Source organism: Eschrichtius robustus, chromosome 2, assembly GCF_028021215.1.
Source record: "Eschrichtius robustus isolate mEscRob2 chromosome 2, mEscRob2.pri, whole genome shotgun sequence".
Taxonomy (NCBI): domain Eukaryota; kingdom Metazoa; phylum Chordata; class Mammalia; order Artiodactyla; family Eschrichtiidae; genus Eschrichtius; species Eschrichtius robustus.
Window position 1 is genome coordinate 63,474,916 of NC_090825.1, and position 20,554 is coordinate 63,495,469.

General features: G+C 34.4%; 1 protein-coding gene across 4 annotated transcripts in view; it reads left to right on the forward strand.

Annotated features, from left to right (window-relative positions):
• ZFYVE16 (zinc finger FYVE-type containing 16) overlaps positions 1-20,554 on the forward strand; it is a 62,438-nt gene that overhangs the window by 23,616 nt on the left and 18,268 nt on the right. For 3 of the 4 annotated variants that reach the window (XM_068535573.1, XM_068535574.1, XM_068535575.1), the window contains exons 3-13: positions 170-2,442; positions 3,789-3,885; positions 6,630-6,791; positions 9,245-9,387; positions 10,929-11,358; positions 12,570-12,692; positions 13,562-13,717; positions 14,748-14,972; positions 17,635-17,717; positions 18,837-18,941; positions 19,308-19,455. In XM_068535573.1, the coding sequence (XP_068391674.1) occupies positions 170-2,442; positions 3,789-3,885; positions 6,630-6,791; positions 9,245-9,387; positions 10,929-11,358; positions 12,570-12,692; positions 13,562-13,717; positions 14,748-14,972; positions 17,635-17,717; positions 18,837-18,941; positions 19,308-19,455 (3,945 nt within the window). The remainder of the gene's footprint in view (positions 1-169; positions 2,443-3,788; positions 3,886-6,629; positions 6,792-9,244; positions 9,388-10,928; positions 11,359-12,569; positions 12,693-13,561; positions 13,718-14,747; positions 14,973-17,634; positions 17,718-18,836; positions 18,942-19,307; positions 19,456-20,554) is intronic. The other variant, XM_068535576.1, reaches the window with a different exon arrangement.

Sequence of the window (20,554 nt, forward strand, 5' to 3'; positions counted from 1 at the left end):
CAAGTAGTTTAAATCCAAGTGAAAATAATTTTGGAGGTTATTACTATTTTGCAGGAGAGTAATATATTTCTGGTCTAAAAAAAAGTTTAGAAGTCATAGAAACCATAACATCTTTGTAATAATTTTGATTTGGGTCTCCTGACTAACATTATATTTCTATTTTAATTAGATGAACAAGATTATCTCCAAGATGCACAAAATTCATATGATTCTAACCACTATTCAGTCTCTTCAGAGTTGGCTTCCTCACAGCTAACTTCACTGCTACCAAAGGATCAACAATGCATTAATTGTTGTGCCTCATCAGAAACAGGCTATGAAACAAATCAAATTGCCCTGAATGAAAAAACACTTGAGGGACTAACTTCTATACAAAACGAAAAAAATGTAACAGGACTTGATCTCCTTTCTTCTGTGGATGGTGGCACTTCAGATGAAATCCAGCCTCTATATGTGGGACGATGTAGTAAACCTGTCTGTGATCTGATAAGTGACATGGGTAACTTAGTTCATGTAACTAATAGTGAAGAAGATATTAAAAAATTATTGCCAGATGATTTTAAGTCTAGTGCAGATTCCTTGATTGGATTGGATTTATCTTCAGTGTCAGAAACTTTCTGTGTTTCTTCAACAGACCGTGGTAATAATACAGTCAGAGAGGAACAGAATGATGTCAGTTCTGAATTACAAAACAGAGAAATCAGTGGAACTAAAGAATTTGGTATAAAAGTAGATACGACACTTTCAGATTCGTGTAATTACAGCGGAAAAGATAATTTAGAGGATAAAAAGATCTCTAATCAGTTAGAGACAGTTGTTGATTTTAACATGCCATCTGCTTTGACTCAACAAAGTTCCAAAATGTTTGATGCCAAAGACCACCTACAGTACAAGAACCAGCCATGTGAATTAGTAAAAGCTGATGGCTGTTTGGTAAAAGAGGAGGTAGATGTGCCAGTCATAGCTGCCCCAGAATGTTTAAAAGAAGGAGGCAGCACGAGTGCTTTGTCTTGCAGTCTTCCAAAAAATGGAGGTTTATGCTTAAATGATTCAAATTTAAGGGATGAAAATTTCAAGTTACCTGACTTTTCCTTTCAGGAAGGTAGGACTGCTATATTTATAAAACAATCTGCAAAAGAAGACTCAAGAAATCTAGATCTTAAAGATAATAAAGATGAAATCCAAGATTCTGCTTCAACTTTACATGTTTCAAGTGAAAATACATATTCCTCATTGTCCTGTCTTCCAGTATCTGGGTCTTTGTGTGGATCATTCATTGAAAATAAAGCTCATGGTGATTGTTTACCCCAGAATGAATATAAAGATAATATAAAAGATTCAGTGACTGTGCATGAAGAAATACAGAAGAATATGACTTCAGGTGGGGAACCTTTGAAGGAGACTGATCTTTTGATACAGGAAAAATGTAAAAACATACCTCATCAGCCATTAATTGAAAAGATGGGAGATAGAAAGGTAGATTCTAACCAGATGGTAGTTAGAGTTGAGTCTTTGGATTACCCTGATAACACCAGTTCTTCTACAGCTGCAGAATCTCAAATAGAGCTTTCTGGTGCTAATGCCCCAGAATCTCCTGATTGTTGTGAAGGTTTCACTTTTTCAAACAATGATATCAATGGACAAGACTTGGATTACTTTAATATTGATGAAGGCATGAAAAGTGGTACACCAATTAGTGATGCTGAACTTGATGCCTTTCTAACTGAACAGTATCTTCAGCCTAGTAACATAAAATCATTTGAAGAAAATGTAAGTGACTCAAAATCTCAGATGAATCAGATAGATATGAAAGGCCTAGATGATGGAAATGTCGATAATATATATTTCAATGCTGAAGCAGGAGCTACTGGGGAAAGTCCTGGTATTAATATGATTTGCGAAACGGTTGATAAACAGAATACAGCAGAAAATGGTAGCCTTTCTTTAGGGGAAAAAAGTACAATTCCTGTTGAACAAGTGTTATCTAGCAGTAAGTCTGAGATTACAAATGAATTATCAGTCTCTGATAGTAACAGTCAATCTGTTCATGTTGGAGGCGCCAGACCTAAGCAACTGTTTAGTGTTCCATCAAGAACAAGGAGTTCAAAGGAACCAAATAAGCTGGATGTTCCAAATATGCCTGAAAGTGAACTCAGAGTAGCAAATACCATTGTTCCAACCACCTGTGCTATAGATTCTGTGACTGATCCTCAGGTTAGCTTCAATTCTAATTACATTGATATAGAAAGTAATTTTGAAGGTGGATCCAGTTTTGTAACTGCAAATGAAGAATCTCTGCCTGCAAACACTTGCAAAGAAGGTCTTGTTTTGGGCCAGAAACAACCTACTTGGGTTCCTGATTCAGAAGCTCCAAATTGTATGAACTGCCAAGTCAAATTTACTTTTACGAAACGGCGACATCACTGCCGAGCATGTGGAAAAGTAAGCTATACAAATCTTTGTCTTTTATTCTTTTGAGACATTTTAAATGAAATTTAATGTGACAAAAAGCTGATTAAGAGATGATTACAAGATTCAGTTAGTTTAAAATCATCGTTTTTCACCTACGTGGAAGTGTATAAAGCACTGTCATTTTACAGATTGCTTGAGGTTTGAATAAATGTCACATTGTCATGGGTATTACATACTGGGAAATGAGGAACACTAATTTTTGTGAAATCTAAGAATACGTTTCATTCTCTCTCTAACATGAACACGTCAGATGTACGGAATTCAGTCAGCTTCCAGTTTATCCTTGAATACTTAATTTCAAGACTACTCTGCAGCTAGTGTTACGCTCGATACTTGAGGTAAACACTGAGAAAACAAGCAGATTGGCTTGCACAAGGTTCAGAACACTGAAGCTGTGACCTCATTTGTGTTCTAACTATCTTAATAGTCTATGGACTCTTAAGAGTTGCCTCTAGAAATAACATTGCATTTTTTTCAGCATTTTCCAGTAGTATGTTAGTCTCAGATCAACCCTACTCTCTTTTAGAAAAATAACATTCTACTTGTTTTTCTTTTTTTTTTAATTGAGTATAGTTGATTTACAATATTATGAAAGTTTCAGGTATCGAACATAGTGATTCACAATTTTTAAAGATTATACTCCGTTTGTAGTTATAAAATACTGCCTATATTCCCTGTGCTGTACAATATATCCTTGTAGCTTATTTATTTTATATTTAGTAGTTTGTACCTTTTAATCCTCTACCCCTATCTTGCCATTCCCCACTTTCCTCCTCCCGATGGTAACCACTAGTTTGTTCTCTATATCTGTGAGTCTGTTTCTTTTTTGAATAACATTCTCCTTTTAAAAGTTGTAAAGGAGGGGGACTTCCCTGGCGGTCCAGTGGTTAAGACTTTGTGCTTCCACTGCAGGGTGCACAGGTTCGATCCCTGGTCGGGGAACTAATAAGGTGCCGCATGCAGCGTAGCGCGGCCAAAAAGTTAAAAAAAAAAAAAAGTTGTAAAGGACCACAGAAAGCTTTTTAAGTTATGAACTTATTCATTAAGAAAGTTTTTGTTCCCTTCCAATTAACATAATTGATTTAAAGGAATTCTCATCAGAGATACAATTTTAAATTACAGAAACCTCATTTAAGTAAAATAATAAAAATAAAAAGAATCATTTAATAATTACCTATGATTATGGTGATTAGAAAACTTGTTTATGTAATCAGAAAAATGGTTTTTGGTTAGAGTTCGGGTCTCTCCTCCTCCTGCCTCCAGTCGGTATAAACATGCTTGAAACAAAATCACATTTGATATTTTGTCCTTTATAGGTATTTTGCGGTGTCTGTTGTAATAGGAAGTGTAAATTGCAGTATCTAGAAAAGGAAGCAAGAGTATGTGTAGTCTGCTATGAGACTATTAGTAAAGGTGAGTATTAACCTGACATATCTTCTTCCAGTAATTGAATATATCTTAAAAACAACTGGATTGTGACAAAGATAAACTTCTTTATTTTCTTAAGGCAAGGACCTAGTGTTGACTTATCTGGCTTAGGTGGGACATCCCAAGGCTTGGTTTCTCTTCTTTTTGTTCCACTCTCACAATTATTACTACCAGTGTGGAAAGGAAGCGTTCACTTTCTGGAGTGGCAGTTCATTAACTTTTAACAGGTACCAAGTCCCTAAATGCTGCATTTCATCTGCCTATTTGTTTTTGTCACCATCATTGTCATCCTCATCATCTTAATCTAAACATTTATAGAATATCTACCAATAAATAGTATATAATCTTACATATTAATAGCATAAGGCAAGATAATAGTTCCCACCTTATAGAAAATTACAACCTAAAGTGGGGAATAAAAGATAAGGTATAATATTTATAATTTTTATATAAATTCATAGGACTGTCACACTATTTGCACATTTTTGTCTTTTATATATTTTTTTCCCTTCTCAATTTTAGAATTTTGTTTGTATGTGTTTCCCATTGTTTCTCTGGCTCCCTAGCTAGCTTACTGTTATCAGCAATAATCTTACTTGAGTTCTCACAGTTTTGTGTGTCTGTGTTTTTTTCTTCAAATACACGTTTGTTCTTTTGAGTACTTCTTGGCATTTTCAAAGATTTGTTGACAGTTTAATTCCCAGCAAATATTACTTGGGACTTTTAAGACCAGGCCTGTGCGCTAGCTCAGGTGCTGCTTCCTGTTAGCCAGGAGAATAAATACCTGATAATAATTTGTTTTTCTCTTTTGAATGAAGATAAATTTTTTCAGCAATTCTTCAAAAAGCTCTGATGTGAGTCTGTTAGCCTGAGGTAAGCTGCTTTACTCTCTGCTGTTGACCTCTGCTCTGGAAGATAATAGAGTGTAAATCCTCTTATATTTCCATATTACCACCAGTGTTTATGAAGAATTTAGTTTAAGTGCTTGTAGTTGTTTTGTTTTTTGCTTATGCTGTTTCAGTAGCCTTTAAGACTACTGCTGGTGCTGTTAGCCAAGCAACCTGCTAGAGTTAAGAAATCTTAGAGCAAGCTCCCACATAATTATCTCTCCCCACTTAAAAAATAAAACAGCCATGAAGATTTGAAACATTATTTGAGTTGACAGGTCAGATTTTTAGGTGAACATTAAAACATATTGACCATAAGGATCCAGGAGAGGAGAAGATATAGTCACTGAAGAGACTTAGTAGGATAGTGAGATCAAGCATTGGTTTATCAAAGAAAATATTTGGAATGGATTTATTTATTTAGTTATCTGTTTTATTTATTCTGTTTTGATATCTTATAGCATGTAATTTCATTTATGGCTCTGTTTATCATTAATTTATACACTGCAGGAAAACGTAAATAAAAGTTAGTTTAACTCCAACTTTAGGGTTGAAAACAGTAGACATGATCATTTAAAATAATGTTACTAATAAGAGGAGAAAGATGGCTCAAGGGTTATAAGGCAAATTCCACAAAGAAGAAAAGATAGTTTCATTAGAGATTGTGGACAATGAGGAAGTTGTGCTGAGACTGTATAAGTTTTAAAGAAGCATGCATGTGAGTGCCATTACATAAACTTAGAGGAAGTTGGAAATTACTTTGAAACTCAAAGTACTGTGTTTGGATTTTACTTGGTTAGCGGAAGCCATTGCATGAGGGTGCTAATTCATTGGCACTTGAGGAAGGTTATTGTAGTAGTGGCAGCATTTATAGCAGATCAGTTTGGAGAAGTGCTGAAGGGAGAGGTACCAGTGCTGTTCCGTGTTATTTGGATGAAAAAATCATTCATCAGTATTTAGGCACTGTTCTGTGCTTTGGAACTCCAGCTGAGAACAAAATATATTCCCTGTTCTTATGGAGCTTTTGATCTCATGGACCTTATGAATGTGAGGAGACGTGGACAGAAAGCAAAGAGAATATCAGATGGTGATAATATTCTAAATGAAAATAAAAGAGTATAAGAGGGATAGATAGTAACAGACTGGTGGCAAGAGGTTGTAATTTTAAATGGTGGTCAGAATAAGGGTTTATGATAGTATGATGTGTAAGCAGAGACCTGAAGGAAGTGAGAGAATAAAGCCATGTTGAAGAACTTTCCAGGCAGAAAGAATAGTAAGAGCAAAGACCCTAAGCTAGAACAGTGCTTGCTTCCCTTGTTGAAGAACAAGGAGGCCTCAGTGGCTGGATTCTAATGAGCAAGTAGGATTTTAGTGAGAAATGATGTCAGACAGCTAACTGGGAAAGCAGAGGAGGTAGAAATGCAGACTATGTAGGGTCTTGTGGGCCACTGTAACAACTTAAATTTTCATTCTTGTTGGGAAGCCATTAAAAGATTTTAAACAGAAGAATGATGTGTTATGATTTATGTCTTAAAAGAATCACTAGGAACTATATTGGAAATAGACTGTAGGAGTACAAGGGCAAAATCAGATGGTCATATTAAATAGCAATGATTTTCTTTAGATATCAAATATATGCCAAAATTATATTGAAATAACTAATTGGTAGCTTATACTGAAGTGGAGTGCTGCCAACTAAAGTAAGGATATTATCTTTGCCAAGTGCCACTTCTTAGTTAGCCATTAATTTCTTTCTCCTTACAACTTGAAAAATAGAATATTTATCATGATTTACTTTGAAGTTCCAAAACACCTGAGATCAAGTTTTTTTTCCCTTTATAGCTCAGGCATTTGAAAGGATGATGAGTCCAACTGGTTCTAATCTTAAATCTAATCATTCTGATGAATGTACCAACATCCAGCCTCTTCAGGAGACTCAAACATCCAGTATATCTTCACCTACAACTTTACCAATCTCAGCACTTAAACAACCAAGTGTTGAAGGTAACTTGAAGAAAATGTTCTGTCTAATATTAAAGATAAATGATCAAAGTAGACGTTTTCTAGTATTGACAGGATCTAGTGAGAAAAGAGAAACCAGACTAGCTACCAGAAGGAATTTAATACAGGGAACTGGTTATGCATGTACGTTAGAAGCGTAGAAGAACAAAAAGGGCATGCTCAAGTGACTCAGAGATTAGTAAGTACAGGAAGCAACCACCATCCCTAGGGTTGGGAGAATGCAAAGGGAGAGGCAGTATTACTAGAACCCCGTGCAGGAACACCAAGAGATGCTTGGTTCTCAGACCTAGTATTCAGGGATTACGGTACCACGTCACATGACTGGTACTGTGACTTCTAGAGGAACACAAAGTGGCAAATGCTGGGACCATCAAGGAGCCTAACAGGGTTGGTGTTCAGATGACGGAAAGAGTGTCCCAGGCTTGATGTAAGAAGTACTGAAGATCACAGGACATGTGGGTATATCTGGTGGTGCCGCTGCTGCATAAGTCCTGGCAGGAACTAGAAACAGAAAGAATTCCTTCTGTTCCCACCTTCCAGTCTCCAACCAGTGCCTGTCACTGCTGGAACGTGACCAGAACCAACTAGCAAGGGGGTCTGGGAGTTGCACTTTCCAGACTTCCAGCCTGGCATCAAGGAGCACCATGTGGAACGGTGGGCTTGGGTTTGAGAGACAATAGGTAAATAATTGGCATGTCTCCCTTTCCTTAAAAATCTATTTTTTAAAAAAAATTAATTAATTAATTTATTTATTTTTGGCTGTGTTGGGTCTTCGTTTCTGCGCGAGGGCTTTCTCTAGTTGCGGCAAGCGGGGGCCACTCCTCATCGCGGTGCGCGGGCCTCTCACTGTCGTGGCCTCTCTTGTTGCGGAGCACAGGTTCCAGACGCGCAGGCTCAGTAGTTGTGGCTCACGGGCCTAGTTGCTCCGCAGCATGTGGGATCTTCCCAGACCAGGGCTCGAACCCGTGTCCCCTGCATTGGCAGGCAGATTCTCAACCACTGCGCCACCAGGGAAGCCCTAAAAATCTATTTTTAAATGTATGTTTTACCACAATAAAAAATGTTTCTTAAATCTTTTAACAAACTTCTAAAGATTTAAAAAATCTTTGGGCTCTCTGTTTTTTTTACAGCCTATTGTAGTTTAGGATCTTGAGTAAAGCCTGTGTAGACTTTTTATTTATTTTTTTAATTTTTAAAATTGAAGTATAGTTGATTTACAATGTTGTGTTAGCTTCAGGTGTACAGCTCAGTGATTCAGTTATACATATACATATATATATCTATTCTTTTTCAGATTCTTTTCCCTTATAGGTTATTACAAAATATTGAGTATAGTTCCCTGTGCTATTCAGTAAGCCTGTGTACACTCTTAAAAATAAACTATTAGTCTGTAACATGCTAGAAAATAACTGTAATTGTCAGTTAGTGACAAATTCAAGTATTTCTGTCAACTATTTTGGATTTCACTTATTTCTCACTTAATAGCTATTTTCTGTTTATCATTTTGACTTAAATAATGACTTTCAACATATATGGTTGTATATTATAGCTCTAAAGATGAATGAATCTGCTTTTAAAAATATTTATTCTCTTATATTGACTTTTAAAATTATTAAATTATAAAGTATTGCAAATACAAGAAAGATACCTTATTTAATATGTCCACCCGTGTTGCAAAAATTATACATATATGATTCCAATTTTTTCAGTGTTATCTGTATTATGATATGGAAGGTAGATGTTGGTCCTTTTGATGTTTATATGTTCTAAAATCATCTGGCAGGAATTTTCATAACTTTCCTCCATGGATGCTTTTTAATAAAAGAGAACAAATATTTATGCTGACATCTAGTTATTTCCTCCAAATTTGAAAGGAAAATACTAATAAATATTAATAAATTTCAATACCAACATTATAAGAACAAAGCATGTTATGCTTCTCTTGTTAAGTAAGTTAAAAGTAGGAAATGACCTCTGATGCACAAGTGATCCTGTTTCTTTTTTTAGACTTTTTATGCTTCTTTCTTCTGTTCTTCATACTTTTTTCCCTTTGCTTGTCTACCATGCTCTGGTCTATTCCATTTTCCCTCCCTGTGCCTTAGTCTCTAAATTTTATTCCACACTCACAAAGTTAGCCTTAATAATATAGGCTTTAAATCTGCCTTCAATGTCTTTAAGGTATAACCTCTCCTGTCCACTCTTTTTCTGAGTACGGGATTCCTAGGGCCAGCCCTGCCTTTGTATGAATTAGAAAAGAACTTCTACTCTGGGTAGATGAATCACAAAAGGCCATTTCTCTAGGCCTTGAAACCCTGAGAATGCAGGGCTTGCCAATGGTTAGCAAAAAGCTTTTGAAAATGTTTCCTGACCCATTTAGTATTAAATCATTGCAATATTATCAAATTAAAATGCTTTACTTTTTAAACTGATTCTAGGATTATGCACCAAAGAACAGAAGAGAGTATGGTTTGCCGATGGTATATTGCCCAATGGCGAAGTTGCAGATACAACAAAATTATCATCTGGAAGTAAAAGATGTTCTGAAGACTTTAGTCCTCTCTTACCTGATGTGCCACTGGTAAGGAATCTAAAGAATGACTTGTTAATTTAATAAAGTTTTATTTTGTAAGAAATTCCTTGTGTGATTTTTTAGAGTACTTTTTTTTTTTAAATGCTTTGAGCTTCATAAAATGAGAAGCATATGATGTATGAATATATTTTAGATTTTACCTTTTTTTAATGTCAGTTTAAGGCAGTGATTCTTAAACTTTTTGATCTAAGGACCCTTTATGCTCTTAAAAGTTATTGAGAACCCCAAAGAACTATAGGTTATGTGGACTATGTTTATTGATAATTACTGATATAAAATTGACAAACATTTTAAAAATTAATTAAAACATAAACTCATTAAATTAATAGAAATAATATTTTTAATGAAAAGTTTTTGAAACAAAAGTTTAGTGAGAGGAATAACATTGTTTTACATTTTTGCGAATTTCTTTAATGTCTGGCTTAATAGAAGATAGATTCTCACATCTACTTCTAAAGTCAGTCTGTTGTGATATGTTTTAGTTAAATTATATGAAGAAAATCCTAGGACCTCACTGACTTCCTGAAAGGGTCTTGGGGACCCCAGAGATCCCTGGACCACATTTTGAGAACCACTGGTATGGGGAAATAGAACTGAGATTTAGTAAGTTAATTTAGACTAATTTGTTTAATGATTTTCAAATATTCAGTAAAGTACCTGATGGTAGTATTTATGTTTATGTTTATACAAATGTCCTAGGTGTTAAATAGAAGATACATAATATAGAATCCCAGCCCACTAATAACTCTCATTGTAAAGTAGCAAAATACTCATAAAAGCAAGTATTAACACATGAAGTAGGAATACTTTTTTATTCATTAAACAAATATATATTGAGCCTCTCCTCTGAGCCAGTTACCTGGTTTATATTGGGTAAAGATACATCAGACAAGATGGATGTGTATCCTGCTCTCTTCAAGTTCACGTACCATATAAACTTATGTTGTTTGTCAGTAAGAGTTCACGAGCTAGTTTTTACAAGTAGCTCTAATTACCAGAAGTATGTTTCTTAGCTAGCACCTACCCTCAATCAATATTTTAACAAATTGGAATTTCTATAGAGGCTAGTATTACTTGAGTTCATAAACAGTTCTCTATTGACTTAGGTTTGGCCAGTCTAAAAAGAAAGGGGCTTACTTGAAGCAGACTTGAGGTGTAGTTTATTCTAGGTGGTTACTGTTGTGAAGTATGTCTACCATTTTGCTTCCTAACCGCTCCCCTCCCTGCCTTCTCCCTTCTTCCTCTCCCTTGCCAACCCCCAGCCAGGCTTTTTTGTCTATTAGGAGGAGGAGTGCCTTGAGTTGAACTAAGTGTGCTCACTTTGTGGTATGGTATAGGATCCTGAAGTTCTCCTTGCCTCCTTTTTCCAGTCTATAAAATTAGTCATAAATACCTACCTGAGCATAGAGTAAAGCTAAACCTGTGCTCTTGAATTTAAAGAACCAAAATGGTACTATTTCTTGGGAAATGTGGCTTCTGAAGAAAGAAACTATGAACTGATTTGGGTTTTTGTTTTCCATATTTTACAGATGATAAGCACAGTGGATCATGCCCATTCTACTACAGTGGAAAAACCAAACAGTGAGACAGGCGATATAAGAAATGAGATAATTCGAAGTCCTATTTCTCAGGTTCCATCTGTGGAAAAACTGCCTACAAACACAGGAACTGAGGGGTTGCCTACAAACACAGGAACTGAGGGGTTGCCTACAAACACAGGAACTGAGGGGTTGCCTACTTCTGGCTCTTTTACACTAGATGATGATGTTTTTGCAGAAATTGAGGGCCTATCAAGTCCTACTGGTGTCTTGGTTAACAGTCATGTACCTGTTGCTAGTATTTCAGATTATAGGTTATTGTGTGGTATTGACAAGAATGTTTGCAATAAGATTAGTCTTCTACCTGATGATGAGGACAGCTTGCCTCCTCTTCTGGTTGCATCTGGAGAAAAGGGATCAGGTAGGATAGCAGTTATTTAAATTTAAAAAGGAGCTTTTTTTTTTTTTTAAAGAAGAATATATTGATGAATTTTGTCTGTGATATATAAAATGTATTTTTAAAAATTTAGACAGTGTGGTTGAAATATGTATGATGGCATGGAACTCCAGTCTACAAAAAGTCTTACTATATAAAAACAAATTCTAAAAATATCTGACCTTTTGAGTTGATTTGAATGTGATTCACTTATCTCATCTGGGTCCCTAATTTAAAATAAGGCAAAAGTCCAGTACAACAGGGAAATTCATAGACTTTTAGTCCTGTATTAGTTTTGACTCCATATCATTTTTTTTTTAAGGAACATAGTGCCCAAAGAAAAGAATATTGGATTGGATGACAAAGCTAGGAATTTTAGTTCCTCATCTGCTACTTAATACACGTATGACTGGAAGCATGTAATTTAATCTCTTGGGCCTCAGTTTCCTTTGTAAAAGAAGAGAACTTAGGTGGTCTTTAAGGTCCTTTCTAATCTGGAGATTCTGTGGCTACCTCCCACCTTGGAGTAGTTCCCTAGGGATATATCCTTGTTACCCTAGGCATTATGCTGAATCTTACATGAAATGATTATGTTCTGTGCATGATAATGTAGGGGAATGAAGCCTAGGATCTCTGTTCTGAAAGTAGGAGCCATTTCATGATCCTATTGATAGTGGCAAAAATACCTTAAGCCCTGTTCTTTGCATGCCATGTATATTTTCCTGTTGGTTGTCAAGTTCTTTATTCACCACTTGTCACTGACATAAGGCTTATGGCAGCAAGCAGCATGTACAACTTGGTTCTAGACTACTTTCACAGATGTAAATTTCAGAATTTATAATTGGAGTGGCTGGCAGATAGGAGTCCACTTTACAAAAACGTTTGTTTTAAAACTTTAAAGGTGCTAAAATTGTATCAATATGCTGTTTAATTAACATATTTGTCCATAGACTATATATAATATAATTGATCAGGATTTATATGTATTATAATATTAATATCTTTACATAAATTGAAAAGTAAAAATTAGTATATAACAGTTGTCCAGGTGTTGACTGATTTTATAAAACGTGTTTGCTTTTGCTTTTAAATGTGATTAAGCCATTGGTGGATTTATAAATCTGTTTTTTTCATTATAGGCATATTTAACAGGAAGACATGTTTATTCTAATTAATATATTATTTTCATGTTTTAGTGCCTGTAATAGAAGAACACCCATCTCACGAGCAGATCATTTTGCTTCTTGAAGGCGAAGGTTTTTGTCCTGTTACATTTGTCCTAAATGCTAATCTACTTGTGAATGTCAAGTTAGCATTTTGTAAGTAATGATTCATCTTTCTTTGCCTAATTGGTAAGCAGGATTTCTGAATAATTAATTACATTGTCAGGTTAAATTTTGACGGTCAATGGTGAAAAATAAGCAGTATTGGATATTGGTTTTTGTAGCCAAATATTAATATAAATAAATTTTGCAGTTTTATATGCAGTGGGACTTGAAGTAATAGCTTAAAGATTTTTATTAGTGTCCCTCATTCAGTCCTAGGTTAAGGCCATGGGCTTATAACAAGCTGTATTTTGATGCTCATGATACAGCTGACCATGTATATATATATTTTTTTGAATTTTTGAATTTTATTTAATTAATTTTTTTATACAGCAGGTTCTTATTAGTTATCCATTTTATACATATTAGTATATATATGTCAATCCCAATCTCCCCAGCTGACCATATTTCATATAGGTTTTAGGTAAATTGAAATTTGGTAATTGAGGTAAGCAAGAATCCTGATTTAGTAACAATAAAGACAGTTTTAAAGTAAATGACACTAGACTTAATTAAAAGTAAGGAAGTAAATATTTCTCAGTAATAAATAGTCCTCAATACTCAATAATGCATCTGTTAGCTTTTCATTCTCTTTGAAACTAACCTGATTCTTACCCACTACATTTCAGCTTGTTAGTGCATCTTTTATTTTATTGTTGTTTATTAATTGACTCCATCAGATAATTTTTCATTCTTTCTCTTTTTTATATTAATCTCATACAATTCAATTTAAAGTTTTTGTGAGGAGAATGTTGGGAAACTAAGGAGTTTAAAAAGTTGTGCTTCATGCAAAGGACAATTATATTTAATTTTTTTGGTTAATGGAAGTTGACATTTATAGTTGTACACTTTTGTCACTTAAGATTCCTCAGACAAATATTGGTACTTCTCAACCAATGGATTGCATGGCTTGGGACAGGCAGAAATTATTATTCTATTGTTATGTTTGCCAAGTGAAGATACTATTCCTAAGGACATCTTCAGACTCTTTATCACCATTTATAAGGATGCTCTGAAAGGTATACCATTTTATTTTGAACTGTTCAGACCAGGGGATGGATAAATTAAGGGCATTTTTGCTTTTGGCTGTGCTAACTGTACTAAAGATTTATTTTGTGAAGAGATTGCTGATTACTTAAAAGAGCTCTGTCATCATTTTCAGTCTCCTTAAATTTAACATTTTATGTAATTAGTGTCTTTATAGTTTTTTTAATTTTAAAAGTGAAAATATATTTACCTTCTTGATCTCTTTATGTGTCTACACAATAATCCCCCCTTATCTGCGGGGGATAAGTTCCAAGACCCCACTAGCTGCCTGAAACCGCGAATGGTACTGAACCCTATGTACACTGTTTTTTCTATACATACATACCTGTGATAAAGCTTAATTTATAAATTAGTCACAGTAAGAGAACATCCGAATTGCCAACAACACTTCTCTTGCACCTTGGGGCCATTATTAAGAAAAATAAGGGTTACATGAACACAAGCACAGTGATACTGCAACAGTCGATCATAACTGAGACTGCTACTGAGTGACTAATGGCTGGTAGCATATACAGCGTGGATATGCTGGACAAGTGATTCACGGTGTGGCTCACATCCCAATGGGGCAGAGCACGATAGTGAGAGATTTAAAATTTGCTGTTTATTGAATTTTCCATTTAATATTTTTGAACTACAGTTGACCAGGGGTAACTAAAACCATGGAAAGCAAAACTGTGGATAAGGGGGGACTACCGTATACTTTTCTGTCTGTATAAGATTTGGGGGACATGATGATGACTTTTCACTTGACCGTGAAGTAAGGAGAAAAATTTTAAAACACTTAACGGTTAGAAACATTCTCAAATTTTTGTTCAAAATTCCCAATCTTCAGGAATAACTGAACTTTGTGCACACAAGGTATTCAGTGCTTCTTCAAGAGTGGAAATAAAGAAAAAATATATTACATTGCTTTTATTTAAGAAAGGTTATACTGGGACATTCAAACTCATAATGCTGCTTCAAAACAACTTAAAGTCTTTCTATAAATGATTTTATTTCTAGGAAAATACATAGAAAACTTGGACAGTATTACCTTTACTGAGAGTTTTCTCAGCAGCAAGGATCATGGAGGATTTCTATTTATTACACCTACTTTTCAGAAACTTGATGATCTCCTGTTACCAAGTAATCCTTTTCTTTGTGGAATTCTTATCCAGAAGCTAGAGATTCCCTGGGCAAAGGTTTTTCCTATGCGTTTAATGTTGAGATTGGGTGCAGAATATAAAGGTAAGTTTTAGAATAATAAGCAAATTACATAGGTTCAAATATACTGAATGTAAATAAGAATTTCAGATATCATTAAAATAAATTTTTAAAGGATTAATGGGACTACTTTTGTTTTGATGTACTTTTAAAATTCTAAAACAGCCCTCCTCTACTACCAAATTAGTCTAGACAACCTTGCTATGTCCTGAGTTTCTAGATATTCATAATTATTATATTAACTTACCTTAAAATTTTTTTTTGAATTTCAGAAAAAAAACATAGAAAACCTTGAAAAGTTTTCTTAAAAGTATTTGCTGTAGGGAGTTCATTTTGTTATGTTGCCTACATATTAAGAAGGTAAATTATTGCCCCCCCATTTGTGTACACCATAAAGCCAAACATAAGTGGTTGTGAAATAGTGGTCTAGGCTTACGTGTATGATTATTTCTGAGTTGAAATCATTTCTGTGTTCGACTGTCTTTGAATTCGTACCCTTTCTTTATCCCTCACTTTTTTAAAGAATAATTTATTTGTTGCATGTGAAGTACATCACATCTAAGGAAAATTTAGGCATTTGATTCTCGTATAATTTAATAGGTATTTTCTTGGAGGAAAATTAAGTGTAGAGAAGTTATAAAAGTGACCATTACTATTTCAAAATGGACAAATTCAGTGAAAGAGATACTCATTTAAATCTATTTGGCAAATTTATTAAACTCTCTGTTCTGAGGGGTTGGTCCTTACCATTTAAGATTTAAATATGGGATACTCTTAAATTGTGGTGCAGGAAGTAAAAATTAACTTTCATCTCAGGTTTTGTACTGTGTGAACCAAAGAGCTTAAGAGACTTCATTCTGAGCCAAGTGTTTCATCCATTCAGCCTAACGTTTTATCTCTGATACTAATATTTGAATGCTATTTTTATGGAAGGTTAGATCAAAATACTAGCTAATCTTAAGTCATTGTGGAACATATAATCTATAAGTGTGGCCAGTATTTTTGCCAGTATCACTTCTAGATAGTAAATCTATTTTTCTCACACTGAAAGCAGGAAAATCATAGAGTAACGTGAGAGACGTCTCAAAAGATCACAGGGGCTGGAGCTGCAAAGCTATGATAGCTGTTTAGTGGTGATGAGGGAAAATCACCAGTTATACATAGAAGTTAATTAGTCTCAGCTGTTTTCTGAGTTCTTTGTGTTCAGCTGGATTTTAGATAGACTGGCATTTTGATGTTACTGGTGCCCATGCCTCTTTAGACTAGAATTTGGAATTGTGATGTGTGTGTGTGTGTGTTTATTTTGTTATAGAGATAATGTACCTATGGAAAAGTTAATGGCAAAAGTTAGAGTCCCAAGATTAAAGACTAAAAATAACTGTCTGAGATTAGTAATTTTCAAATGGGGATTACCTACGCTTTTATGTTGAGACTATTTGGAACACCATTACATGTTGGATTAGATGATTTATGAGGTCCGTTTGTAACTCTGACAGAATGTCATTCTAAGCCATAACCTTTTGAAAATTACTGTTTTAGATAAAATTACCTCTATCAAGTTGCAAAGGATGCTCTTATTCATAAAAGATGAAGTAAAAAGTCAGCATTTACCTTAATCATATTGTTTATCATTTTAATGTGTTTTACCACTAATTTATGTTTCTTTCTGTACTCTCTGTCATCCAAATAACTTAGTTGTCCTTTTTAAAACTAAAATATATGCTTGTAATAGCAAAGATGTGAGTTGCCCTGACTTAATTTTTTAAAATGGATAATGTCATGTGTGTTTTCTTAGACTTTTAAGGAGGTATATTTGTATAATATGTATTAGAGAGGTTTGTTTGCTTAACCTAAGCTGAGAACTGAAATTCTCAGGTTAATTCTTGGGTTAAAAATGTGTCCGATTTTTATCATCATAGATATAGTCTTACCTTCCTTTTTTCACTTTCCTTTTCTTCCAGAATTCCTGCAGCATTGCCACCAAGTTACTTTTCCTTTTTGGTGTGCAATATTTATAGTGTCCTAAAGAAACAGAAAAGTAGTTAGATGACAGACTCCATATCACTTCTTCTCTGCGTTGACTTCTCTGATTCTATGTGTTCCTTTTATCATGCTGACCCAAGAACTATAAAAATTTACTATCATCCATAAATCCACACAATTGAACATTAATTACAAATGCCTTAAAAATCTTGAATTCTTCATATTTTGCTTTAAATTATCAGAATATTTCTTTTTAAATTATGAGAACTTTATGTAGGTCTAGCTAGTTATGGTAATTTTCTAGCCATCATAATGTTTGGAAACAACATGTATGATGAAAGATTAAATGCTTTGGAATCAGGCCAAGCCTGGTTTCATATCTGTTTCACCAGTTATTAACTTAGAAACCATAGGCAGGCTTATTAATCTGTGTCTCTACTTCCCTATTTGTAAAGTAGGGATAGACATACTTGCCTCATTGGGTTGTTATAAGGTTTAAATAGGATAATGTATGTAAAGGTCCCAGTTCAATGTAGCATCTGGTAGATACATGGTATGGGTTAATGTCATTTCTTGCTTTCCCCAGAGAACTGATTGAGTGGTATTTATCCGTAATGTTTGAAAAATGAAAATTAAAGGTAATAAATTTAAGACTTTTTTTGGTTTTTGTTGATGGTAACCAATTTTCTATTCTTGTGTATAGCATATCCTGCTCCTTTAACAAGTATCAGAGGCCGAAAACCTCTTTTTGGAGAAATAGGACACACTATTATGAACTTACTTGTTGTGAGTAATTGAACTGTTTTATTAAGTGTTCTATATTGTTACTTTAACAATTCATTAAGCAAATTTTACATACTTATATTTTTCTATTTTAATTTGACATATTTGGTATAATGAAAGTTCATTTATAATAAATCCTAATTCATTTAACATAAATGGCCTCTGTTTTTGATGAAGTGCTTTTTAGAACACGTCCTAATTTATGTATACCTGATTCAGATTGCCTTTTGATTCATTCTGCTGCAGTGCTTACATATTTAGGTAATGTGAGATTCACACAGTTGTTGAAGCCTTAGTAAAAGAGTAAAGTCAATCAATTTGATGATTTTGAGCAAACTGGCCCAAGTTACCTCATCTTTAATAGGAAGTATTGGATTAGACGATCTCAGGTTCCCTTCCACCTCTAATTTATGTAATTTTGTGTTTACCTTTTATTATAGAAATGTATTTCAGTGGACTTGCTTTTTTTTTTTAATTAATTAATTAATTTTATTTTTGCCTGCATTGAGTCTTCGTTGCTGCACATGGGCTTTCTCTAGTTGCGGCGAGTGGGGGCTACTCTTCGTTGCGGTGCGCGGGCTCTTCATTGCGGTGGCTTCTCCTGTTGCGGAGCACGGGCTCTAGGCATGCAGGCTTCAGTAGTTGCAGCACGCGGGCTCAATAGTTGTGGCTCGCAGGCTCTAGAGAGCAGGCTCAGTAGTTGTGGCGCACAGGCTTAGTTGCTCTGCGGCATGTGGGATCTTCCCAGACCAGGGCTCGAACCCGTGTCCCCTGCATTGGCAGGCAGATTCTCAACCACTGTGCCACCAGGGAAGCCCAACTTGCTTTTATTTATCCATGTTCGGTTTGAAAATCTACTGTTTTGGAAGATCTGTAACTAGAAAGAGATCACCCTCAAATACTACAGAATTCTTCCTGAGAATGATATTCTTTATTATTATTGTGGAGTAGCTGGAAGAATTAGCTGGATTTTGAAGTTGCTGTTGCTTTCTGGATGGTGTTTTGATAGTTATGTATCACAAGTTTTAAAATGATGGATACTCTTAAAAAAGGATTTAATGAATGGGTAAATGTTCATGGATAGTAGTTTAAGGTTTATGGAACTATCATTATTTTATGTAGGACCTTCGAAATTACCAGTATACCTTGCATAATATAGATCAGCTACTGATTCATATGGAAATGGGGAAAAGCTGCATAAAAATACCTCGGAAAAAATACAATGATGTAAGTATAATTGCTTTATTCAAGTTTTGAGATAATTATTGAACATTAGATTTCTTTAGAAGTGTGTTAAATTTGTTTTGAATTGGACTAATATATAATGACAAAAAAACTTATTTTTGAAATTTTAGATTTGTTTCCTAATAGAGGATTTGGTTAATCCTATTTTTTCCATTTTTTTCTTACTGTTTTATCTGTGTTTTAATTGAGGTGATTTTATTTTAAACATTTGTTTCTATCACATTCTCAGGGAGTTGTCCAGACTAAAGCTTGATAAAGGTGGTCAGAAATGTGACTCTTTGAATTATTGTAACTAACAAAGGCACAAAATGTTAAAAATGTTTCTAAATGCGTATTGTTTTTTTCCAGGTAATGAAAGTAATAAATTCTTCTAATGAGCATGTCATTAGCATTGGAGCTAGTTTTAGTACAGAAGCAGATTCTCATCTAGTCTGTATACAGAATGATGGAGTTTATCAAACACAGGCCAACAGTGCTACTGGCCATCCTAGAAAAGGTGAGTATTGGTTCCTAGTGTCAATCCATAAAACCATCTCAAAAAGTAGAATTCCTTTCAAAGAGGAATATACCTACCTATATGTAGATATCTTACTTATTTGCTGAATTGATGGTGATAAAACAGTATGCTTTAAATTTTTAGCTATACAAACAAAAAAATTGCTTCTAATATTTGTGTTTATCTTGGGCAACATTAGGTTTAAAAACTTGGAATACAGTATTTATTTTGATGTCTTCAGGTTTAGTGTGTCCCATATGGTGGGTGTCTCTGGAGTGAGGTATTTTTTGCCTTTGTTTGCTCTATGCTCCAACTCCTCTTAGCGGGGAGCACAGGGTAGATAAGGATGAAGAATGATTTATAAAACTGTTAAGTGGCTGGGAATATAAAAATGATAAAGATGGTGATGTGAATGACATTACTCGGCTGAATGGCCTCAGTGACTGCTGTGATTACCAAATCCTTGCAGTAGAGAGCCTAACAAATTGAAAGTTAAGAAGTATTCCAAAAAATTAATACATTATTGTAAAATAACACATTTAAAATAGTCAGACATTCTGGCTGCTAATAAAAAATCTTCCTCTGATTATAAAAGTATGTATACTCATTTGTAGTAAGCTTGGAAAATATGTTTCAAGAAGTAGTAAAAGGAAAAAAAATGCCAAAATATGGCCTTTGTTGACATTTTAATATATTTCCTTCTTATATTGATATATATGTTAAACAGATGATTTTATACTGGATATTTACTTTTGTATTGTGCTTTTTTAACCTAACATGCTATTGACATTTTTGTCATTAAAATTTTGCAGCCATTTAATATTTATTTGATGAATATTTATGTAGTATAAAATTCAAAAGGTATAAATATTCACACTGCAAAATCTCCTTTCCTCCCTAGACCCTCAAACTACCCTCTTCCCCTCCCCACAGGCAACCAAACCAGTGTTAATCAGTTTCTGGTATATCCTTTCAGAGATTTCTTGCTTGTATGTATATATAAGCAAACACCACCCCACCACACACATACACACACATACACCTTTCTTCCACTTTTTTTAAACAAGTCATAACATTTGTTGCACCTTGTTTTTTCTTT